General features: G+C 36.1%; 1 protein-coding gene across 6 annotated transcripts in view; it reads right to left on the reverse strand.

Annotated features, from left to right (window-relative positions):
* The window catches only part of LOC136032337 (carbohydrate sulfotransferase 11-like), a 46,907-nt gene that overhangs the window by 16,348 nt on the left and 3,879 nt on the right, over positions 1–26,680 (reverse strand). For 2 of the 6 annotated variants that reach the window (XM_065712657.1, XM_065712663.1), the window contains exon 2: positions 3,560–3,667. The exons of 1 other annotated variant lie outside the window; for it this stretch is intronic. In XM_065712657.1, coding sequence (XP_065568729.1) covers positions 3,560–3,638 — 79 coding nt within the window. In that variant the 5' untranslated portion in view covers positions 3,639–3,667. Of the gene's footprint in view, positions 1–3,559; positions 3,668–10,204; positions 10,457–10,513; positions 10,617–26,680 lie in introns of those variants that run through there. 3 more of the 6 variants (XM_065712658.1, XM_065712659.1, XM_065712660.1) reach the window with 3 other exon arrangements.

Raw genomic sequence — 26,680 nt, forward strand, 5'->3', positions numbered from 1 at the left:
TTAAATAATTTGTTGGAAGAAAAAGAAGTTTTTATCCCACCGCCTAAAAAATTGAAAGAAGCAAAGGTTCAAGAGACATGTACCTCATAATGACAATGAACAAGCCGAGGAAAAAGAAACTTTCTTCCCAACACCAAAATAATTTAAAAAATGAAGTTGTCATCAGTGCCTACCATACCTTTGAAAATCAAAAACCTTGACTAAATAAATCGTTGGAAGAAAAAGATGTTTCTGTCCCACCACCTGAACAATTTAAAGAAACAAAGGTTTGGTGACATGTCTTTCATAATGAAAAAAGACAAGCCAGAACAAAAGAAGAAGTCTTTTTCCCACCATCCGAACAAGTAAAGGAAGCAAAGGTTCGGCGACGTATTTTTCATAATGACAGAAGACAAGCGGAGGCAAAAGTTAAAGGTCCAATAATAAAACATAATTTTATAAAGGCACTATTTCTAATTCTAGGTTCATTTGGACGTCATGACATCAAGAAAAGGCTCCAATTGTCTGCATTTTTTAGAAGCCAAGCGACAGTGAGGATCCATATGCAGAAGCCTCCCATGTGCCGAGTCCCCCAGCCTGGCGGGGCCCTGTACCAAGGAATGGATTTGGTGGCAAGGTGCCCTTCGATAGCTTTTGACTCTTGAGAAAGGTACAAGAAGCCCTTTTCGAATTTTATACGACCATCATTTCCATGAAAATCTTATATATCCCCAGGGCACATTTAACAATACTTTCTCTCGGATTCCGGTTGAGGGGTTATTTATCTCTTGGGTTTTTGTTCTATTATCTTTGGTCTATTTTGATCAAAATAAATATATAAAATTTCACTGGATGCATTTGGTGAAAACAAGGTTGGGAGGGAGGGGGCTAATCGCCATCGGGTCACTTTTGACTCTTAAAAGGTGAAATAGAACTTTCTAGTTCTAATCATTCGAGTCTCTTCCAAGGTTTATAAGACCACCTCTTCCATAAAAACCTTTTACGTACCCGCGGCGGTAAATATAACCCTTCCCCTGACTCTGGGGGGGGGTATGTTGACAACGCAGTTTTTTTTTATCTTATCCTTAGACTTTTTCAAACAGATTAGTTATCCCAAAATTTTCATTTGATGCATTTGAGTAAAAGAAGGTGTTTGTGCCAGGGGGTAGATGCCCTTCGTTACCTTTTAACTTATGAAAAGTTAACTAAAACTTCCAGTTTCTAATCAAATGAGCCACCTTTGAAGTGTATACGACCACCCTTTACATAAAAACCTTATACACCTCCGGGGCGTAACTTGAACTCCGAGGTGTTGACCCCGGAGGTTGACCCCGGAGTTTTTGTTATCTGATGTTTGAACTATTAAAAAAAAATGACAATATCAAAATTGATATCGGATGGATTTGTTGGAAAAGGGGCAAAGGGGCTAGTTGCACTCGGGTCTCATTTAACTCTTAAAACGTGAACTGAAAATTTCAATTCCCAATCAAATGAGCCCTCTCCAAAGCTTATACAAGCATCCCTTCCTTATCTGACTTTTAGTGTATTTTTAACAAAATCTCAAAATTTTTATTGGATGAGTTTTGGGTAAAAAGGTGTGGAGGGGCTAGTTGCCCTTGGATCTCTTTTGACTCATAAAAAACTAACTAGAACTTTGAGTTTCCAATCAATCTCTGAAGTCAATATGATCACCACTTTCATAAGAGCTATATATGCCGCGTGGACATAACTTACAACGCCTACTCCTACACCCTAGGAGGTTGAGTCGACAGCGCAGTTTTGTTATCTGACCTTTGAACTATTTAAACGCAATCACTATATCAAGATTTGTTTTGGATAGGATTGAGGAATAAAGGGCATGGGGAGCTAGGGAGACAGTTGACCCAGGAGTTTTTGTGATGCGATCTTTAAACTATTTTGAAAAAATCAATATCTTAAAGTTCTAATCGGATGGGTTTGAGGAAATAAGAACGTGGAGGGCGGGGGCTAGTTGCCGTTCAATCTCTTTTGACTCTCAAAAAGTGACCCAAAACTTTTCATTTCCAATCAAATGAGCCCTTTTGGAAGTGTACATATACATGCTCCTGGGCCCTGGGTAGTTGTATTAACACCAAAGTTTTCTCATCTGACCTTTGAACTATTTTTAACAATAACTGCTATCTCAATTTCTTTATCATATGGGTTTTGGGAAAAAAGGCGTGGGAGGCGCTAGTTGCCCTCGCGTCTCTTTTGAATCTTAAAAAGTGAACTACAAGTTCCACTTTTCAATCAAATGAGCCCTCTCTGAAGTTTATACAAGCAATCCTTTCATAAGAACCATATGGCACATACCCCATGGCATATAACCCTAATATACCCCATGCCAAAAGTTGAAACGCCTTCTCTCGGATCCTAGAAGGTTCTGTTGACACTTGAGATTTGTTATCTGACCTTTGAACTATTTTTCTCCAAATGGCTATCTAAAATTTTATCAAATGCATTTGGGCATAAAAAGGCGTGGGGGGGATAGTTGCCCTCCAGTTTTTTTTTGTCTGGCAAAAAGTGAGCTATAACTTTCAATTTCCAATCAAATGAGCCCTGTCTCAGGTTTGAACACATCTTCCATAAAAACAATATATGCCCTCAGGGTACATCTTATAACACCTAACTCTTGGTGTTTTTGTCGACATCAAAGTTTATGTTATATGGTCTTTGAACTATTTTTTTTTTTTTTTTTTTACAAAATTACTATCGCAAAATTTTTTCGTATGCCTTTGGCAAAAAAGAGCGTTGATGGGGGGGGGTTAGTTTCCCTTTGATGTACGCAATAGCATTGCCTCTGAAAGAGGTCACGGTTCTTCTTGCAGGTGGGGGTTTGTTCTCAAAAACCTCAAAAAATGTTATTTTATGCCCGAATTCCTATCTCTCTGTGAGCCATCAGAAAAGCATAAAAGAAGATTTGAAGATTTGAAGAGCAGTGAGCTCTCTCCCACGTTCTTTTTCTATCTGATCAGAAGTTTGAGCTAACCATTTTGTTCACAGAAGTCTGAAGATTAGATAACTATGCCTCCAGGGGTGAGATTGTCCCCTCCTATAAAAACCGAACAAGGGCTTTTAGTTAGGTATTTGCCCACTGTTATCATACAACATAAGGATTTTTACTGGGAAAAGGGGACATATGAAATTCTGGGTCTCCAAAAGGCTTAGGGTATTGAAGTGAAAGTTGAAGGATCAGAGGGGTGTTGGAGTACAGACACAATCAAAGCACGCAATGCCCATGTTGGTTGTCAAAAGGGCGTATCAGTAATGTCTGAGGAACGGCTGAGGGTATTATATTAAAACTTTCAGGGTATGTTGAGCGAGATGTTCAAAAGCTATTCAAATGCAACCAGCCCCCAGCCCCTTTCTAATGGCTCCTTCCTCTCAAAGCTGATCAAAATTTTGCAAAACATAAATTTCAAAAATTTGAAAATCTTGACTATTTAAAAAGAGTCAAAAAGGTCTAATAGCTCACCAAGCAATAATCATTTTTGTGACTGAACAATGGAAAAAACTTCAAATACACTTTGGATATTCCATTTTAGATGGAACCTTGTCTTACCTTTACGAATATGGTAATATATTGTAGTGACACAGCTAAGGAAGACAAGTAAAACTACAGTGAAAGCTTTTTGCGACATGTACTTCAGAAATTTGACTTGGAATTACCCTGCAAGACAAAGAAACTTAAGCCAATATTTCCTCTGTTTTAAGAATAAATCACGAATCCCCTAAACGCCAAAGTGACTGCAAAACGAAAACAGATATGATAATACTATGATGCAGATATTGTCTTTTAGTTAGTTCAACATCCCCCACATGGCCCACAACAAGCGTTGTAAGTTTTAATTTCAGACGAAACTGTTCCTTTCGTACAATAAAAGTTTTCAGGAAAATCCTCTGATTATTTCACCCTTATACCCTTAGATACAGTTGCAATAGTAGTCACAGCAGTAGCATAATTACTCAACTTGATACAATAAGTCATTGCTATGATATTGTCAATTTGTTCTTTCGGTTTTCCGCACCTTCATATACTTCTTGAAATTTTCATCACAATACTCTTAACCTTGCAAATAGTTGTGATATAGGTAGTAGTTGGAGCAATAGTAGTAGTAGTAGTAAAACTAGTGAATGTAACATTAGCAGTAGCAGTAGTAGAAATGCGCAAATATTGCCTTTTGGTCAATTGTTCTTCCCCTTGAAGTAGTCTCTAAGAGCTCCAACTTAATGCACAAATCAATTCTGAAGATACACTATTTTGACAATCTAAATGCACATAGTGTTTTTTTTTAGTTCAAATTTGCCATCAATATTCTCTCAAATTTTACCTTCAGAGACTTAGCCTTAATAGTATTGTTATCACAATAATTTCGGTAATAGTAGAAGTAGCTGCAGTGTTAGTGTTGTATTAGTAGTAGTTATAGTAGTAGTAGCAGCAGTATGACTAGCTGTAGTAGCATGTGCATTTTGCCTTTTTGTTAGTTGAGCATCACTTTCATGATGTCCCAGAAGTTTCACCCTGACATGTTAAGCTGCTACAAAAATATTGTTGATGTGCATTTTTGACACCTTTTTGATGCCCTATTCTCCTTAATACTCTAAGCCAGGGGTCTCCAAACTTTTGAATGTAAGGGCCATATTATATATTTCCCATATTTATGCGGGCCGAAGGGATAAAAATTGAGAAAAAAATCAGTGCCAATAATTTAATTTCCTCAAATAGTAGAGTATAAACATAAAAAAATATTAAAACATATCATGTTGGAAAAAATCAGGGTAAACTAAATAGACTACTGCCTTTAGTTTTATGCAATAAAATTAGTGTGACGAATGATATTGTCGTTTTGACTTTAAAATGTCATTAAAATCAGGTTATAAATTTAGATGAACCAATTGTAAGAATAGACTTCAAATGATCATCAGACAAATTTGCTCAATAGTTAGATTTCGCATACTTCATTTTGGAAAATGTTTGTTCACGCAGGTATGTTGTACCAAAAATGGACACAAAACTACAAGCAAACTTTATCACATTTGGAAACTGATCTGGCTGCAGAAATTTATAAAACTCAATCAGATTTCCTTCTCTACACTTATCTTTCAGCCTGTCATCTGCTTGGAGATCAATAATTTCTATTTGAAATAGAGTTGGAAGATTTTCAGCATTGCAGTCAAATGGAAATGAAAGAGCCTGATTATTTCTTTTGGCATCAAGGTCAGCAAATCGCTCCTGAAACTGCTTTTTCAAATCTGAATTGATTTCATTTGCAAATAAAGAAGGAAATTCAACAGTATTTTCTGCATGAAATTTTTCACAACATGGAAAATGAGCAAAAATCCTAATTTTAACCTGGCTTTCAAGTAGCACAAGTTTTGCTCTGAATGCATTGACATGAACAAAGAAGTCAACTGATTTAATTTGTTTTGCTTTGCAGTTTCAAATTCAAGTGATTAATATGACCTGTCATATTTGTAAAAAATACCAATTTCCAAATCCATTCACAAACTGATAATAATGGCTGAGGTTTCTTTTTCTCTGTGATAAATAAATCAATTTATGATCTGAGCTCCAAGAGATGCAGCAAAACCTTTCCACAACTAAGCCATCTAACTGCTGTATAATAAGGCAAGTCAACAAACTCCGAATCAATTTCTTTCAAGAAATCATGGAACTTGAGATGGTTGAGGGCATGAGATCGAATGAAATTAACCAGAGAAACAACAGGTTTCATGACACAAGACATATCAACATATCTTAGGCACAATGCTTGTTCATGGATAAGGCAATGCAGAAAAATCAGTTTTGAGAATCCTCCAACCTTGCAAGCAGTTATAATTTGCCCATCCAAACCCCGTTTTGTCCCAGACATATTCTTTCCTCCATCAATTGTCACACACTGCACTTGTTTCCATTCCAGGTTATATTCTGTTATAGTTTTACTTACTTCATTGAAAAATTCTTTTCCAGTTGTTGTGCTGTACATGCTGTGAACTGATGCTGATTCTTGGGTCATATTAAATTCACTATTAATACCACGAATGAATACTAAGAGCTGAGAGGTATCACACACATCAGTTGATTCATCCAAAGCAAGAGAATACCAGCAAAAGTTTTTTTTGTTTTTTCCTTTATTTGCAGAATTATGTTGCCTCCTAAATCTTCAATTCTACGAGCAACAGTATTTGACCCAAGACTTATCATTTTGAAGAGGTTTACTTTTTCTGGACATACCTCTCCTGCCGCTTCCACTTTATACTCTTGTATGATACTACCATCAGTGAAAGGTTTTCCTTTTTTTGCCAACACACAGGCAACTTTGTAACTGGCTCTGGTTGAAGTTTCATTTTCAGATTTTTTCTTAGTGAAAACAGCTTGTTGAGAATGCCGACTGTGCTGAAATGATTCTGACTTTTTAGAGCGTTCTGCTCAAGTGATGTGAGAAAAAGTTGAGCCACGCTTAGATTCCTAGCGCCGACAAATGTTGTATTCCTTCAGAACAGCAACACTGTCTCTACATATGAAGCATTTGCTTTTACAAAAAAGTGCTTTATTTCCCATTCGTCATTTAACTGACGACACTCAGTGTCTACTTTTCTTTTTTTTGTATTTTCTCTATCTGAAAACGTATGGGTAAAATAAATAAAATATATTCTACAGGAAAAACAGCTTGTATGTGGTATTAAAAAGCAAGCGAATCCTCTATAGCGAATGGTTCGTTGTAAAGACCACCACTCTGGTTACATGTGAATGCCCAACCGTGCCGCTGAGCTCCATTCCACTCAGCTCTGCTCGTAGTGTGAAAGCACCCTAATCACACACCACGCAGCCGACGACAACACTGTTCGCAACACGTCATCAGCGATCAAACCCTATCAACACCTCAATTCACTCACCCTACGCTCTAACTCACATTACCGCACAGAATACAACAAAGCCCCACTCGCCCTTCGCCCCTTCAATATACAGTTATACACCACTGATTGGTTGTAATACACAACACACACCTACCAGTACTAGTATCTGTGATTCACACAATCGAAAGAGGGAAACTGACTCGGGCTAAGCCACCTGAGTACCAAAAGTCTTTTTTTCAATATCCTCAATTTTAGTAGTACTCGCTACAGAAGTAGTATTTGTAGTGGTAGTAGTGGTAGTAGTAACAGCACTAATAGAAGAGTAGTAATAGAAGCAGCAATAGTTCTAGTATTAGTAGCGCAGAAATGTTGCCTTTTTCGTCAATTGATCATATCCCTTATCGTTTCTTAAAAATTCAAAACAAATATACTCAGTCGTTCCTGAGTTACAACCTTTCGACAACCCATATACACATAGCATGTTATGATTTAGTTTTGCATATGGCTCAAAATTTCCTGAACGACTCTTCTTAATGCCTTTCTTATTTTGGTAAAGTTCAAGTTCAAGTTCCTTTTATTATCAATAAACAAAAAATATCCCAAAGGGCTCAATGGCCCGTTATTTGGGAAAAAAACGACAAAACAAAATATAACTAACTATTAAATACATTCACACTTAAAATATATTTAGAGTCTACTCACCAATCCCCACCCGAATACAACTGGTCTCCACACCACCTACTTAAAAAAATAAAAAATAAAATATACATCGAGGATCCGACACTCACACCACCCAGATCTAAATAATTAAAATCAATCTAAATAATTAATTAAATAAAATAAATCTTGATAACTAAACAATATAAATAACTGATCAATAATATAATTTAATTTTTTTTTCATTAAAAAATTCTTCAACCGTTTCTTGAAGGAGCCTATGGTACATGACCGTCGAATCCCAACAGGAATGGAATTCCAGGCATATCCGACAGTAACTATCTGACCAAAGTCCGAGCGCACTGCAGGGGTGGATGGCACTTGCTAAGTAGTAGTTAAACATGTGAAAAGTAGAAGTTAAACATGCATACTTTTACATACGTCCGATAAAAACCTGATAATTCCTTTAGGCATAACTTGAAGCCCTTGCCCCAAGGTTGTGGGTTTTTTCCAACCTTGGAGGCAATTTTATATGTTTTTTGGACTGTTCTATACAAAATTGCCATCGAATAATTTCAACCAGACGCGTTGGGTGAAAATATAGGAAGTTGGGGGGGGGGCTAGTTAACCTCAATAACTATTAAATCTTAAAAGGGAACTCGAAATTTTCAATTTCAACCAAATGAGTTACCTCTAAGGATTATGCAACCATCCCTTCCTTAATAACCTTAAATTCTTCAGGGGCATAACTTACAAACCTCGCCCTCAGGCTCTGGTGGTTCGCCTCAACCCTAAAAGCCTTGTTATATGATCTTCGGGCTATTTTGGATAAAATGACTGTCTCAAAATTTCTATCAAATACGTCTGGGAAAAGCACAATTTTTTTGTGTGTAGGGGGGGTATTTTGACTCTTAGAAAGGGTACTAGAACTTCTTATTACCAATCCATTGAGTCCGATTCTACTCCAAAGCATATACTACCACTCTTTCTATAAGAATCTTATATTTCCCCAGAGAAAAACTTACAACCCTTACCCTCAGAGCTGTAAGGTGGGAAGGGGGGGGGGGGTTCTTACGAACAAAAGTCCCGGACACTTCAACTATTATGGATAAAATTATTATCTTCAAATTTTGATAGGAGCTATCAAGGAAAATGAGGAGTATGGAGTATGAGGAGTATTATCACTTCCAATTTCAAATCAAATGAACCCACCTGATGTTTATTCGACCGCCCATTCTATAAGAACCTTATATGCCCCCAGGACAAGTCTTAAAACCCTATCCCTAGGGCACTGGGGGTTTGTATCAAACCCTAGGTATTTTTATATGTTCTTTGGACTATTTTGAGCATAATGTCCATCTCACCATTTTATACTCACCTGACCCTTTCAGATCAGGCTAGCTACACATCACTTTTTACTCTTAAAAGGGAATTAGAACTTCTAATTTTAAATTAAATGAACCTACTCTAAAGCTTATACAACAACCCCTTCCATAAAACCTTAAAATGCCCCGGGCGTAATTTACAATCCTTGTCTTTAGGCTCTAGGTTTTTTTTAGCCCCACAATCCTCGTTATATGATTTTTGGAGCATTTTGAAAAAAAAGGCTATACCAAATTTTCTGTTAGATACATTTCGGGACAATACAATGTGCGTGTATAGGGGGGGGGAGTAGCTGTCAGTAGATCACTTTGATACTTGAAAAGGGGACTCTTCTGAGAGAGCTTCTGAGACAATTCAAATGAGTGCTCTCTAAAGTTTATATGATAACGGTTCCTAAAAACCCTTATTTGCCCCAGGGGTATAACATACAACCCCTGCCCTGATGGTTGGGGGGAGGGTTGTCATCCTAAAAGACATAATTTCCAGACATGTCAACTATCTTGAACAAATGGTTATCTTAAAATTTTGATTGGAACTGTTTGGGGAAATGATGCGCTGGAGGGGGCGGGGAGTTGGGGCATTTGCCCTTTGATCGCTTTCGCCAATAAAAAGGGCACTAAGAATCTTAATTTCCAATTTACTGAAACCTTTTTGGAGTTTCTACGACAACACTTTCTACAAAAAACTTATCAGCCCCAAGGACGGAACCTAAAACCCTTGCTCTGAAGGCTTTCAGGGGGGGGGGGTATCTACTTCAAAATGTAATTAAGAATTTTTGACCTAAATTGAAAAAAAAATGCTGTGTCAAAATTTAGATTTGAAGTATTTGTGGAAATGATGGCCTTGTGAAGAGGGGGCATTCACCCTCCAGTCACTTCCGAGTATCAGAGTATCAAAAAGACCAGTAGACCTCTCAATTTCCAGTCGAATGAGCCCTTCCTGAAGTTTCTATGGCAACACTTTCTATATATACCTTTTACGCCCCCAAGGCATAACTTACAAACCTCACCTTCAAGACTGTAGGGGGATGTGTCATCCTCGGACGCGTAATTTCCTTATCTTTGAACTACGCTGGACAAAATGGCTATCTTTAACTTTTTACTGAAGCTGGTTTGGGAAATGGTGGGCCTGGGAGGAGGGTTTGTAGTCCTTGAATCATTTTCGACAATTGAAAAAGGCACTAGTTTTTCCAATTTCAATTTCCAATCGAATGAGCCCTTTTTGAAGTTTCTACAACAACCCCATTGGTACGAAGTGCCCTGGTTAATAAAAACAAGAATACATTGTGCCAACATTGTCCTATACTTACACAGCACTATTGCGCTACCTATGACTCCTGTGTTGACGGATGTGTTTCCATTGAGTTGGCTGTGACAGATTGTTCTTTTTAATTTTGCTGATGAATTTCCTGTCTTAGGGCTTAGATTTTTATATAACGTTTGTTTTGTATTCTGGGTTTTGTGTGATGACAGGGCTGTCACAGGATGTATTGTATTGTTTCACTGACAACATGAATAATTACGCAATACCAGATAACACATCATACCAGGTCACAGATAACGCAAATAGTCAGGCGATATCCGATAACGCATCATTTCTGAAATTGTCAGAAACATACCGAGAGATTCTTGGAAACCAGGATGTCATTCTTGGAAAGAAGGCAAAAAGACGTTAGCAGCTCCAACATCACATAGGGGTATGGGCTGCCACGGTATCTCAGTCTGAAAAGACCAGATGTTAGGGCTGTTGCTGGATGCATTGTATAAGTCAATGCATTCTCCAACATAAATTTCGTAAAATCAATTAAAAACTGCCTAGAAGGTAAAAATCATAACCTGAGAATAGAGGCTAAAAAGTCCAAAAAACTAAATAAAAAATAATTCCCAAAAATACAGAAATATCACAAGCTGAATGGAAAACTGCTTAGAAGCTAAAAATTTTGTTAATTCAGTAGTGATCTTAAAAGAACAGATGAGAGGGCTTTCACAGAATGTATTGTATTGTTTCACTGATAATATGAATGATTGCGCAATACCCGACAACGCATCATTCTTAAATTCTCGGAAATACGCCAAGAAATTCTCGGAAATCAGGATGTATTTTTACGAAATGACGCAAAAGCTATTAGCAATTCCAATAGTACTTCGGGGTAGCGTATAGGGTGCCGCAATATCTTTGTCTTAAAAGACTAGACGTGAAGGCTATCACAGGATGTATTGTTGTTTTTTACTGACAAAATAAATATTTATGCAATACCAGATAGCGCACCATCTTTAAAATCCACGGAAACACATCAAGAAATTCTCGGTGTCCCATAATAAATTCTTAGTCCCAAAAATTGCAAATTGAAAACAAAAATTTTTTTGGAAGCTAAAATAAAAAATTTCCTTGGAAGCTAAAACTATGGTTTTATCAAATGAACATATTTGACAAGTGCCACAGGATGTGTTGTATTTTTTACTGACAAAATTAATTATTACGCAATCCTAGATAACACACCATTCTTTAAGTTCTCGAAAACATAAGAAAAAATCCTTCGAAACCAGGAAGCATATTCTTGGAATGATGCCAAAAAAGATATTGGCAATTCCATTAGTTCATCAAAATATAAACTGCTACAGTATCTTTGTCTCAAAAGACCAGGGCTGTTGCAGGATGCGTTGTATTGTCTCACAGACAACATGAATGATTACACTAGATAACGCATTTTGATATTTTCGAAAACATACCATAAAATTCAAGGAAACCAGGATGCAACTTTTCTTAATAATGCCATAAAAGATGGTAGCAACTCCAATAGTATATGCATCATAGTAACTCATCCTACCAGATCACTGAAAACATGAATGATCACGCAATAACCGATAATGCACCATTCTTAAAATTCTCGGGAACACGGAAAGAGACTCTGTGAAGCCAAAATGCAAATTCTTGGAATGATGGCAAAGCAGTGTTAGCAACTCCCATGGCATATAAGGGTTTGGGCTGCCATGGTATCTGTGTCTCAAAAGATCAGATGTTAGGGCTTCCACAGAATGTATTGTATTGTTTCGCTGATGAATACTTACGCAACACTACATAACGTGTCATACCAGATCACTGACAACGTGAATGATGACGCAATAATGGATAACGTGCCATTCTTGAAATTCTCAGGAAGACACCGAGAGACTCTTGGAAGCCATGATCCAAATTCTTGGAATGGTGGCAAAAAAGTATTAGCAACTCCCACAGCACATAGGGGTATCGACTGTAACTGTATCTGTTTCTCAGAAGATCAGATGTTGGGGCTGTCACATCATATATTGTATTGTTTTACTGATGAATGACTCCGCAATACCAGATAACGTATAGTTCTTGAAATTCTTGGAAACCTACCAAGTAATTCCCGGCCTCCTAAATAATTCTAAGCAAAACTATACTTGTAAATTCATCCCCCCCTTCATAAACATAAATTTTAATCATTGAAAAATTTATCTCAAAAGAACAGATGTAAATGGTGTCAAAGGATGTATTGTATTGTTTCAATGACAACATGAATAATCTCACAACACCAAAAAATGCATCATTCTCGGAAACATAGCAAGAAATTCGTGGTGTTCTAAAATAATTCTAAGTTCTAATAACAATGGTCCCCAAACAATGTCTAACGTTCCAAAAAAAAAGAAAAAAGAATATACAAATTTTTCAAATCCAAAAAAACAATGCTATCTCATACTTATATATCAATAGTGTTTGACCTATAGTTCATAATTATCTCTTTTTATGTTGTTACGTAAGTATTTTTTTGATTTTCTTTATTCTCACTAAATCCTGTATGATCCATTTTTTGTACAGAGGGTGTCAGTAAACTATTATTATTCTTATTATTTTTCATAAGATCGCAAGAAAACCACTTAGAAGCTAAAGCGTTGTAAGCTCAGTTATTATCTCAAAAGTTCATATGTTAGAACTCTCACTGGACGTGTTGTAATGTTTCACTGACAACATGAGGGATTAGGCAATACCAGGTAACGCATTATTCTTGAAATTCTCGAAAACATAGCAAGGAATTTTCGGAAATCAGGATGTATATTCTTAGAATGATTACAAAAAAAAACAACTCTCTGGTCTGAAGAGATCAGATTGAGGGCTGTCACAGGATTTATTGTATTGTTTCACTTACAGCTTGAATAATTAAGCAATACCAGATAACATATCGATCTTGAAATTCTCCAAAATATACCAAAATATTCTCATTGTCCTAAAATATTTCTAATCAATGTCCAAATTTGAAGTGAAAAGGAATAGAATTCTAAATATACTTATAGAATAGAATTCTAAACATACTTTGAAGTGAAAAGAATTCTAGATTTACTTAAAGCAAAAGCAATTCACTTGTGGTATCTCCGAAATACAAAATAAAGATCATAAATATGTTAGTCATAATTTTTACAATTAGAAATATAATGTTTGCAGAGACATTTTTTTCTTTCGAAAAAACACAATTTCATAAAATCAATTAACAAATACTTAAAAGCTAAAAATGCTGTTGACTCAGTTGTTATCTCAAATGACCAGATGTATAAAACATGTTATTACTTACCTAAAAATATTAATAAAACATTGCAATTCTTATTTAAATTGTACACTTCTTGCCTGCTCTCTAATTTTTATGAGTTATATATAATTATAACTCATAAAATGAGTTATAAAATATGACAAATAGTTATATATAATGGTTTATCACAATAATAAACCATTCTATCTGAAACATTTACGCCATTAAAATATTAAGAACAAATTATGAATTGAATAGAAATATATTTAATTCTCAAAAATAAAAAATAAGTTATTATTACTGTTGTTGAAATTTGACAATTTTGGCCCAGTTTCTAATTTTCACGAGTCCTTCACCGTAAGTCCCCAAAAAAAGCCCTTAGTCCAAAGAAATGAAATGATTCTAAATCCCCACAATTAAACGTAAATTTCATAAAATTAATAGAAAAATACTCAGAAGCTAGAACTAATGGTGACTCAGTTGTCTTATGAAAATACCGTATATGAGGACCGTCACAGGATGTACTGCATTGTTTCACTGACAAAATGAATAATCACGCAATACCAGATAATGCAACATTCTTAAAATTCTCAGAAATTTGCCAAAGAATTCTCGAAAACCAGGATGCATATTCTTGAAACGACGGCAAAAAGGAATCATCGGGATAAAGGCTGCAACTCTATTTGTGTCTCAAAAGACCAGATTTGAGGGATGTCAAAAATGTTTTGTATTGTTTCACTGACTGCAAGAATCATTACGCAATACCAGATAACGCATCATTCTTAAACTCTCGGTAACATGCCAAGAAATTCTCGGAAACCGGGATGCATATTCTTGGGAGGATGCCAAAAATAGGTCTTAGCAGCTTAAACGGTACATCTGGGGATGGGTTGCCCCAGCTTCTGTTCCTTAACAGACCACATGTAAGGGCTGTCACAGGATTTATTCTATTATTTCACTGACAACACAAATAATTACGCAACACCAGATAACGCATCATTCTTGAAATTCTCGGAAATATACCAAGCAGTTCTGTGTGTCCCAAAATAACTTGAAATCTTCAAGCAATTTTAAGTCGAAAAAATCCTAATTCTATTTCAAAAACATAAGCCAAATAAGACCGATGGAAAACTCCCTAGAAGCTAAAAAATGTTGTTTACTCAGTTTTTATCTCAAAAGACCAGGTGCAAAAGTCGTCACAGGATCTGTGGTATTGTTTCACTGACAATATGAATGATTACACAGTGCCAGATAATATGTCTGTTTGTCCGTCTCTGTGTCCGTTTGATCTCTATGTGTGCCTATGCGTCTTTCTTGCGTCTATCTGTATTTATTTTTACTCGCTCTTTCTTGTTTGTTTTTGTGATATTTTTCTATCTTTGTTTCTATCTGTCTTTTTATGTGTCTCCTCGTCTGTCTCCGAATGTCTTATTTCTTTCATCTCCTACTTTTGAATAAACATTCTATGTTTTGTTTCAAAAAGGTGATGTCAGTGAATAGTTTTACTTTCAGCATACAAGAAACCATGTTCAATGGCTACATATCCTACAGCTGCACATATCAAGACAAACAAGCTGTAAAATATATTACACTAAAAATTTTGCCAAGAAAAAATACACTGCTCTTAGATGAAAGGGTGCTGGATTAAGGACGCTTAATGGAAGGTGGTCAAAGAATTTCAACGATACCAAGGAACTTACTAAAGCTGGACTTTTTTGTGAGTGACACAATGACAAGGTTCAGTGTTGGTTAGAAACTGGGAAGAGGTTGATTCACCTGTATATGAGCATAGAAGACATTTTGAAATATGTCATATTGTTTAAGGAGCTGATGGATGAAACATTCCAGTGAAACCTCCTGCTTTAACTGGTTGTTCTGACATTTGTGAGCGATACTTGGGATCAAGAAACTATAGCCAAAACTATATCGATTTTCATCTGCAGCCACCAACGTATACCTTCCGACCATTACTTTCAGAAAAAGAAGGTAGTTCTGTTAAATAAGAGAATGATAGACTAAGGAGGTTTAATGGAAGGCGGTCAAAGGGTTTCATTGATACCAGAGAACTAGCAAAAGCTGGATTTTTTCTGTTGGCCAAATTGACCAGGTTCAGTGTGCTTTTTGCGCAGGTGCGGCTTGAAACTGGGAAGAAGGGGATGTACTTGTAGATGAACATATGAAAAACTTCAAAACATGTCCATTTGTTCAAGGAGAGGATGGAAAACTTTCCAATGAAACCTTCTAATGTAAATGGAGGCTATGACATTTGTGAGCAATATATATGACTGCGTTCCGGTGTGTCAAAAAAAGTTATAATATAAAAAAAATTCTGTCCAAGAAATTCTAAGTTCAAAAGATGTCACTGCAAAAATCATTTTTTTCAATAGAAATATTACGAATGACGTGTTTATATCATGTTCATGCATGTTTAAGGTGTCACAAATAAATCTATTTTGTTAGAAGTATATTTAGTGTGATTTTAAAACATGAAAAAAGTTGAAAAATTCAGTAAATAAAATTAAATGAAAAAACATCACAAAAAAAGTTATTTTTCTAATTGAAAAGAAATCACTAGCATATTTATATCATCTTGATTTTGTAATTTTGAAGTATAACAAGTAAATTTTTTCTTTGAAGTTTATTTAATGTGATATAAAGACATGGACAAAAAATTGGAAAAAATTTCGATGTTCAAAAGATAGAATAGGTTTTTTGGGGAGGTCATTGGACCCCTTGAGGGAGAAATGGGACCCTGGAGGGTGACATGGGGCCTTGGATGGGAAGGTAGGGGCCCAAACTCAGTTGCAAGCCCGGTATTAGAAAACTGGTGTGGTCATGACCATTATATTACAAAATTGATTCCTGGCCAGATACATTTATTACAATTTTCTAGCGTTACAACTTGAGTATCAAAACTAGCGTCATTGGTCGTCAATGAACCAGAGCGTTCGATACCATTAGAGTAAAAAAAGACATCTTCCAATCATATATTACGATCCATATCAAAACACCGTTTATTAGACATCATGATAATTCAAGCTCACTTCAACTATTAAACAAAATACTTGGTAAACGAAAGTCAGATAATAATGTTTCCAAGAAGTGCCTTACGCAAGATACCGAGTACATGGCACTTGTATTCATGACATTTTTTATCGAAAAATAACAGCTAGCAAGCCTTTCATGGGATTATTCTTATCACTGGAAGCTTAGATAACGATATATCTCTCGTAGGAATGGTGGGAGTACATAGCCCTTGTAGTATAGCCCCCTATCAGGGATAAATGTCATTTAAAGTCACAGGCCCAATACTGCTGCTACAGTTAAAAACTTGACTGTAATAGCGCTAATTTATTTTAAATCGTCTTTAACTTAAGTGATCCGCCTCATATGTCATTAAATCATATACTGTGGTATGCAAGTCCGTATCAGTTATTATAAAGGAGGGATGGTATCTTATTTTGTTGGCTGGAGTGTTACTGAAAATAGCGAGTCTTCATACCAAATGACTTTGGACAATTTCTTGGATGGAGGGGAGGGGTCGGCAAGCACTACCGGGAGCTTTGCTTCTTGTGACTTTAAATGGTAAAATTTTCTTTTCCTTTTTTATAATAAATTTCAACGTACTTAGACATATGTGAGCAATATATTTAAACATCAGGTAATGCTATTGTAGAGTTTTCATGTACTTCAGCCGTATAGAAAATTAAAAGTCATTGAAGATCCATCAATGCACATGGAATTTTGGTGTTCAAAATATGTTAAGAACTTTTTTAACAAACTGAAAACTTTGATACAATATTCAAATTTTGCCCAAAGTTTTAAAACTGAAAAAGCTAAAACTAAAAACCAAAAAAGCTGGACCATGGAATTACTGATGCGTTCTAACGGCAAATATGCCCCTTTGATAACCTGTAAATCCATATTGTGTATTCATTTAGTTAAACTTATCCCTCAACACTTCCCATAATTTTCACTTACAGTTCTCTTAGCGTAAGTGGCAGTTACAACAGAAGTAGTAAAAGTAGTACAAGAAGTAGCCCTGACAGTTCTAACTTAATCCCCTAGCCGATTCCTGAGGTATGCCCTTTTGAAATTATACATGACCACAATGTGTTTTAATTCAGTTTAAACTTCTCATGTACATTCTCTCAAATTTTCACTGTCATGCCTTTAGTATTAATAGCACTAGCATCATAGAAGTAATGATAATAGGAGGAGCAAAAGTAGTATTTGCATTGTTGTAATAGTAGTAATAATGCAGTAGCCGCAGCATCGATTACGCTGGTAGTATAAACATGTTGCCTTTTGGCCAGTGGAACATCCCTCTCACGATGCCCTCGAAGCGTAAAAGTAAACCATTCCAAAGATATTTGTGACTCGCACATTCGATAATCTGTGTGCCTATAACGGGTTCTGATTTAGTTCAACTTTCCCAATATTTCCACATATTTTTCCTAGCTCCGACATCCTCAGCAATTGAAGTACTTACTAGAGAAGCAGTAGTTGTAGTGGCAGTAGTGGTAGTAGTAGTAGTAGTGGTTACAGTTTCGCAGTATCTTCGAACACTTTTACACTTTTGACTCTTAAAAAGGGCGCCACAACCTCTGATTTCCAATCACATCCAATCAAACTAAAGTAGTATAATGATAATGCCCTTAGCCTTACAAGTAGTTTCAATTTAGTAAAAGTTAGAGTAGTTTAGTAGCAGTAGCAGTAGTAGAAGCAGTAGCAACAGTAAAAGTGGTAGTGGTAGTAGTTTTAGTAGTAGTATGTAAATACTACCCTTGGTAAATGAATCTTCTCTTTTGAGCTTCCTCTGGAAGTTCCGACTTAATATAAAATCCATTATTAAGATACGCCTTACTGACAATCTGTATGCACTTAGTGTGTTTTGATTTATTTCAAATTCCTTCTTGAAACTCTTTCAAGTTTTGGCCTTCATAAGTGTAGCCTTGGCAGTACCAGCATTATAGTGGTAGTAGTAGTAAAAGGAACAGTAGTTGCAGGAATCGCTGCGTATTAGTAGTAGTAGTGGTAACAGCAGTGGTAGCACCAATAGCAGTAGTAGCAGATAGCCTTTTAGTTAGTTGAAAATCTCCTCCAAAATGCCTCAGTTTTGTCATCTAGTTATGGTAAGCCGTTCCAAAAATATTGATGATACTGTATCAGCGATGCATATGCATAGAGAATGTTTTAATTCAGTTCAGCTTTGCCCTCATCATTTCCCCAGATGTTCCTTTCAATAGTCCTAAACCTCGGTAGTACCCGCTAAGGAAACAGTAATTTTAGTAGTAGTAGAAGTGGTAGTACTAGTAGTAGTTGGAGCAGTAGCAGTGGCTTGCATATATTGCCTTTTTCGTCAATATATCATGTGCCTTATCATTTTATGAAAGTTCCAAATTAATATAGTCAGTCATTCCTAAGTCAAGCCCTTTTGACAACCTGCATGCAAAAAAACGTACATTGATTTAGTTTAACATTCCCTTAAACATTCTCTGAAAAGCTCACATGGAGGTTCTTCATCTTTTTGGAAAGTGAAGTAATTCCCACATCCTCAGTAACATATGCTATGCGTAAACAATGGACAAATGGTCTAACTTACAGCCTTCGCCCTGAGGGCTTTGATGATCGGGCTGGTTCCCCTTTAATCTCTTTTGACTCTTAAAAAGGGCACTAGAACGTCCGAATTCCAATCAAATGAGACCACCTCTTGCATAAGAGCCTTATACCGCGGCGCATAACTTGCATCTATTTACCATTGGCTCTCGGGGGTTATGTTAACCCTGAAGGATTTGTTATATGCTCTTTACACCATTTTGAAAAAATGCTATCTCACAATTTCTAATCAGATTCGCTTAGGAAAAAGACAGCGTTTTGGGGGGAAGGGTTGCCCTCCTATCATTCAGATTCCTACAAAGGAACTAGAACATTGGATTTCCAATCAAGTGAGCCTTCTCTAAAGTTTTTACAACCATCCCTTCCATAAAACCTTATTTGCCCATTTGGAATTACTTACAGCCCTTGCCCCAGGCTCTGGGGGATTTTGTCAACCTCGAAGGTCTTGTTGAATGCTCTTTGGACTATTTCGAAAAAAAATTGTTTTCTGAAAATCCCTATCGAACGCATTTGGGGACAGAGGACTTCGGGGGCTAGTTGCCCTCCGATCACTTTTGACTCTAAGAAAGGGTACTAGAACTTTGAATTTCCAATCGAATGAGCCCTTTTGAAAGGGCCCTACTATAACTTGTGGCCCTTGTTCTGAAGATTTTGAGGGGGCTGTTATCCCCAAAGACATAATTACTGGGATTTTAGACTATGCTATATAAAATGGATACATCAAATTTTGATTGGATGTGTTAAGAGAAATGATAGGTATAAAAATGAGCTTGTTGTCCTCCAATCACTTTTGACTTTTCAAATGGGTACCAGAACTTTCAATTTCCAATCGAATTAGCTCCTTTCTAAGATTTTACGACAACTCCTTCTATGTAAAAAGCCTTGGTCAGAAAAAAATAGTACATTGTGCCTGCATTGCTCTTCATTTACAAAGCTTTATTGCGCTGTCTATGATTCCTATTCTCGAAAACATGCCTCAACCGAAAAATGGTCTAAGCTTTTTCGGGCAAAAAAAAGAAGGTTTGGTAAACGAATGATCCTGGATTGAGATGGCAACAGTGACACTTTTTTTTAGAGTTTGACGGTAAAGGTCTTCACAGTCATAATAAAAAACTAGATGTATTGCAACATAGTTTTAAAGCGAAAAACCGGATCTGACAATATATTTGATCGGCTGGTTTTGCCTGTAGTCTAACTGTTTTGTAATTTGGTGGATGGAGAGATTGCTTTGGGTTTATTTTGATTTGTCAATGACCTTTCGTTACACAAACTGGTCTAACTTAAAAACAATTCTGAATTAAAGACATTACGGTGTGGAATTCAGTGTTCGAGCAAATACCTTACGAGAACAGTTTCTTAGCTATTCAGTTTTCTAGGTATTAACTTAGAAAATTTTTAAAAAAGCGTTTCAAAAAGAGGAAAGAGTCCTATGACAAAGAGCCAAACTACCAGGAATGATAAATGAAATGTAAACCAAACCAAATTCAAAAGGAATAATCATAAAGCAGAGACTGTAATTATCCCTTAACTCTAATTACCATACTTGTATAACTACTACTACTCTGCTGGTTTTTTTACTCGTTACTTTACTAATTTTTGCTCGTTTGGAGTTTGACTCGGCTATTCATTGTAATTTCTGTTTTTTTTTTTAATTTCGTCTAATCGTTGATAGTAACATATGATAGTTTTACGCTTGGAACATTATTTAATTTTGTTTCCACTCTTTTTTGCTTAATAGAGCTCTTTACTTTTCTTTTAAAGTCTTATTTTGTGGAAAAAGTTTTCAAAATTAATTTCTGTTCGTTTTTTATTGATATAATATTTTTCATGGAAAAAAACAATATGCTATGTTTTTTCAGTTTTTTTCCTATAAGAATACATAGTTTGGGTTGTTTTTGCATGTTTGAGAACCTTTTCAATAATTTTTAATCCTGACACAAACAGTATCTTTTAATTTAATTTTGTAACTCCTGAAGTTGACCAGAAAATTAAGACTATATAATTCCCAAAAGATTTTTTTCTGTGTTCTTCGACAACCTGAATGCACTTACACTCTTTTTATTTATTTAAATTATAAGAGCAGAAGTAGAAATGGTATTACCCCCAAAACTTGCAACCATAAGCAAAATGTCGTAGGCATAGGCATTACTTTGCAACCATAAGAAAAATGTCTTTTGGATTTAGTTTACAGCAATATTTAGTTTTAAACCATAATGAGCCAATTATACGATTTTGGGTGTAGGCATACCCAATATCCTTAAGGACATAATTGCTGGACCATTCCACTATGATCAACAAAATAGTTGTCCCAAAATTTTGACTGGATTTATTAGAAAAATGAATGGGCTTGAGAGAAGGGGTGCTTGCCCCCCAATCTATTTATACTCTTAAATAGGGCACCAGAACTTTTAATTTTGATTCGAATTAGCTCCTTTAAAATTTTCAACAATATTTCTGGCTATTATAGAGTGGCGCAGCCTATGATATTGCTTATAAGTCCTTTTGAAAACCTGCATGCACACAGTTTTTTCGCTTATTTGAAACTCCTCCTAAACTTTCCCTAAAGGTTTCACCTTAATGCTCTTAACGTCATTATTTAAAGTAATTGTAGCGGTGGTATTAAAATTATACACATAGTGTCATTTGGCTACTTCAAATTCCCCCCAAACTGACCCTTAAAGGTCTAACTTAATAATATAATTTCTTCTTCCGATATTGCTGTGTCAATTTTTGAAAGTCTATATGTTCATAGCTTGTTTTGATTTAGTTCAACATCCGCCTAAATTTTCCTTAAAAGCTTCACCTTGATACTCTTAGATTGCTCAGGAGCAATGGTTAGAGCAGCATTAGTGGAAGCATGCGCATAGCATCTTTGGTATATTATGCATCTCCTTCAGCACACGCTGAAAGATTCGGCTTAATATCATCAACCGTTTTTAGAGCATTTATGATGCCCCTGCTTCACAACCTGTATTGGCATAGTCTATTTCGATTTAGTTTCATTTATTTACTATACATCCCAAAATTTTTACCTTCACACCCTTAGGTTTAATGGCAGTAGAAGTAGTATTAGCAGTAGAATTAATTGTAGTAGCCTAAGCTTTAGTGGAAGTATTAGTAATAGAAGTAGTAGTAACAGTATAAGTAGTAGTAATACGAGTAGAACCAGTAGTATTAGATTCAAAAATATTTTCTTTTGGTTAGTTTAACAACCCTCACAACAATCCCTGTTAGTTTTAACTTTACACATAGAACTGTTCTTAAGATATTGTTGTTACACCCATTTGGAAAGCTGCATACAGACGACGTGTAGTGATTCAGTTCACCTGCCCAATTGAAATTCATTGAAAATTTCACCATCATACCCCTAGGCACAGTTGTAATAGTAGCAACAGTAGTAGCATTGATATTACTCGTAATAATATAATAGTGTATTATAATATTGTCTTTTGATCAGAAGAACATCCCTCTCATCAAGTCCTAAAGGTTTCAACTTAATGCGATTAGCAGCTGCTATGACATTGCTGAAATGTCCTTTTTATAATCAGTATTTTATAATATTTTCCTCTCAGTGCTCTTAGCCTTACAAGTAGTATCAACAGAGGTAGTAGTAGTAGTTGTAATAGCAAATGCAGCAGTCACAGTAATGTTAGCAGTAGTGTGCACATATTGCCTTTTGGTGAGATGATATTCCTCTTCAGGATTCTCTAAAAGTTCCAACTTAATACCTAAATCAATTCTTGAGATATGGTATTTTGACCATTCGAATGCACATAGCGTCTTTTGATTTAGCTCAAATTTCCCCTCAATACAGTATATACATTGCTTTGGTAGTAGTAGTGTTATTGTAGTGTTATATGGGGGCTCCAATGAGCCCCCTCCAAAGTTTTGTGCGATCACCCTTTTTATATAACGCTATATGCCACCAGGACATAACTTGCATCCCTTCCCTTGAAAGCTGTGTATGTGGGGGGGGGGGGGAGACCATCTTCAAAGACATAATTTTCGGACCATTCAATTACGTTGAACAAAGTGGCTATCTCAAAATTTTGATTGGATGTGTTTGGGGAAATGTTTGACGCAAGAGGACGGGTCAATTCGCTTTCCAATCGCTTTCGACTATTAAAAATGGGACTAGCCCTTTCAATTTTCAATCGAATGAGCTCTTTTTGAAGTTCTTATGAAAACAAATGGCAATCTAAAAATTTCTATCAAATGCATTTTGGAAAAATACGAGGTTTGGTCGGGAGATATCCATCCTCCGATCACTCTGAACCTTAAATAGAGCACTAGAACATCTGATTACAAATCCAACGATCCCCCTCCAAAGTTCATACGATCACTTTTTCTATATATATACCTTAGATGCCCCTGCAGCATAACTCATACCCTTGCCCTGATACATCTTGGGGATGATACAACTTCCAGACCTTTCAATTATGTTCAACAAAATGATAATCTGAAAATTTTGATTGGATGTGTTTGGAAAAATGGCAGGCGTTGGGGGGGGGGGTAGTTGCCCTCCAAGCACATTTGACTATTAAAAAGGGCACTAGCCATACAGTTTTCAATCGAATGAGCCTTTTTCGAAGTTTCTACGACAAAAACGGCAATGCCAAAATCTCTATCAGATGGGTTTTGGGAAAATACGAGGTGTGTATGTTTTGGGGGGGTATCCACCCTACCATCATTCTGAGCCTCAAAAATAGCATTAAAACTTCTGCTTAGCAATCCATTAAGCCCCCTTTGTAGTTTATACAATCACCCTTTCTATATCAACTTTATGTGCCCCCGGGCATACCTTACAACCCTTTGCCTGAGGGCTGTAGGGGGGCTGCCATCCTTAAATACATAATTTCTGGAGCTTTCAACTACGTTGAGCAGAATGGCTATCTTCAAAATTTTGAATGGATGTCTCCGGAGAAATGGTGGGCGTGGAAGGGGCCTAATTTTCGTCCAACGACTGTGAACTAATAAAAAGGACACTAGTCCTTTCAATTTCCAATCAAATGAGCTCTTTACGAATTTTTTGATCACGAATGCATTTTTTTTTTCAGGGGTGATCGCATCGAACTGACAGTCCTGAATATTACGAGATGGCACAATCAAATGGAAATTAAAAGTCCTAGTGCCCTTTTAAACTGACCAAAAGAATTTGAGTGCAACTTGTTCCCCTCACGCGTCCTTTTCCCAAAAGTTCTTTGATCTAAATTTTGAGATAACCATTTTGTTCAGTATAGTTGAAAAGTACAATAGCTATGTCTTTGAAGATGACGTGACCCTCAAGGTCCACTGGAGGAAGGTCCGCAAGTTATGAAATTTGCCCATGTTTACGTATAGTATTTTTTATAGGGAACTATAGCGACAGTTTTCAGGGGGGTGGAAAATTTTCCAGGGATGGAAATCTTACGTGAAAAATTTTTCATTGGGATGGAAGTTTCTGCAAATATTTTTCACACAGGGGGAATTTCCCTGTGACTTTAAAAGAATAGAAAATTAAATAAAAACTAGTCTTTTTCAAATAGAAGTAAACTAAGGAATATTTTTCTGACGGAACCGTAAGCAACAACTTTTTCCGGAGAAATTTCCAGGGAGGATAAAATTTTCCGAGGTAATTTCCCGACGGAGAAATTTGACATGGGAGGAACTTTTTATGGAGGAATTTTTGGTGGGATTTTTCAACGGAAGATGGTGCATTTCATGGATTTATTTGAAAAACGATCAGAAGTTAAATTAAAAAAAAAACTCTGTTAAAGGGAAGAAGCAATATTGAAATTTGAAAGGAACAGAAATTATTCCCTATATGAGCGGGGGCTTCCTCTTCAATAGTCTACTCTATGCACCGGATTTCGACCTTTTGTCTCAATCCTTTCAGAACGATTCCTGCAACACAAGGCCCTGTAATTAGAATATGAACCTTTTTAAAAGTTCTTAAAAAAACTTCTGCCTGAAGAGTAAGTTATTGAGGAGGGGGCAGTCCCTCTTATATAAGAATAATTTCCATAAATTTTAATTTTAATTGCGTTCTTTACTTCCAGTAAAAAAACTTCCATTTCAAAGTTTTGCCGAGGCCTGTTTACATTTCCTCAGCCGACTTAACAAAATTTTTTAACAAATTCTTAACATTATTCGGAATATTTCCGGTGAAAATTACTCATGCATTTTGTTATTAAACTTTAAAAAAAAAAATCAAAGAAATTTCAAAGAATAAAGGGTGCGATCAAATTACCTACAAGAGGAAACACCCCACAAATGATACTTGAAGAACAGCTTTGCAAGAAGCAACAACTCCATCTGGAGTGGTCCCCTGACGGTGGTTATACCTGGAAACACGCCTGAAGATTCAGTCGAAGAAAAAACTAGGGGACCAAGCTTCACTCGGGTAAAAATAAAAATACTGTTTTGGAACTTTAATTTCGAGTTAGTTCCCTGCTTCAGATGTAATATATCGCTACAAACAGACTTAAAAAGGTTTGTTCCCATTAAGTTCTATAAGGTTTGCCAGGAACGAGGAACGAAACAAATCTTGGACTCATTTTTGAAAGTCATAAATAAATACGGAAAAACTGATTTCATGTTTCTTCTACTTAGGGGTTCACCTGACCAGTGGGCTAACGAATGTAAATTTTAAGCAAAGAGAGAAACGAAATAAAAGACTCGCTTTGAAAGCAACAAATCTTTCAAGTCTTTTGAACTGAGGTGTTCAAGATATTCAAAGGCCAGTGATTCATTTTTGTCTGAACTGAACTTATCCTTACAAGCTCTTTTACCTACTTTGAGGCGAAATAAAGCTGTTACTATTTTTGTGCATAGAGATCCTCTTAATCCCGGGATTCTACAAGAATTTTAAACAAATTTTTTCGCCCTTTTTAGTCGAAATGTTAATAAGAAAGGATAAAATATAGGCCTCTCATCCCTTTTCTAACTGTAGACTTGATTCATCTTGATTCCCGTGGCTGTTCCCTAGATGCACATGGTACACTATTTCAATATTTTGGGTGCATGTTCTTCGACATACCTTGCTACTTCAAAATTAAAAATCAAGTTCATTGTACAAAATCGTTTAGGCAGAACGGAAAAAAAAATACTTTGAGGCTCCCTGATTCCTTCTGCAAATACGAAACCTGGCGACTTTCTATACAACTCTAGGACACTTGAAAGTTTCAGCTTAATCTTTCAAGCCATTTCGCGATAGTAAAGTCGCATTATTTTGGTAAACTGTGTTCACATTGTGGCTTGTAATTTGCCTAGTGGCTTCATCGTGTATATTTTCTAAGTTTTACGGAGCCTCGTGATGCAAGTGGTCCACAAAAATGTTGGAGGAGTGAAAAATTCATTTGTTATAAAGCTAGGTGGCAATACTATTGTTTGTTTTGTTTTTTATCAAAATATCTAAAAAAAATATTTTGCGTGAAAATACAAAAAAAAAGTTCAAAATCTATTAAAAAAAGGCGACAAAATATAGGAGGAGACGGGAATTCCCCTTTTTTCATATTCTCCTGTCTTCTACTGCCCAGTCACTCCAAGTCACAAAATTAAGCCCACTTGTTCTCTATAAAACTCACCAAGAAAATTGACGCTTTGTTTCTTAGAAGGTTTAGGGCTGGTGTCCCTACTCCTATTTGT

This window comes from Artemia franciscana, chromosome 10 (assembly GCF_032884065.1).
Source record: "Artemia franciscana chromosome 10, ASM3288406v1, whole genome shotgun sequence".
Lineage (NCBI taxonomy): Eukaryota > Metazoa > Arthropoda > Branchiopoda > Anostraca > Artemiidae > Artemia > Artemia franciscana.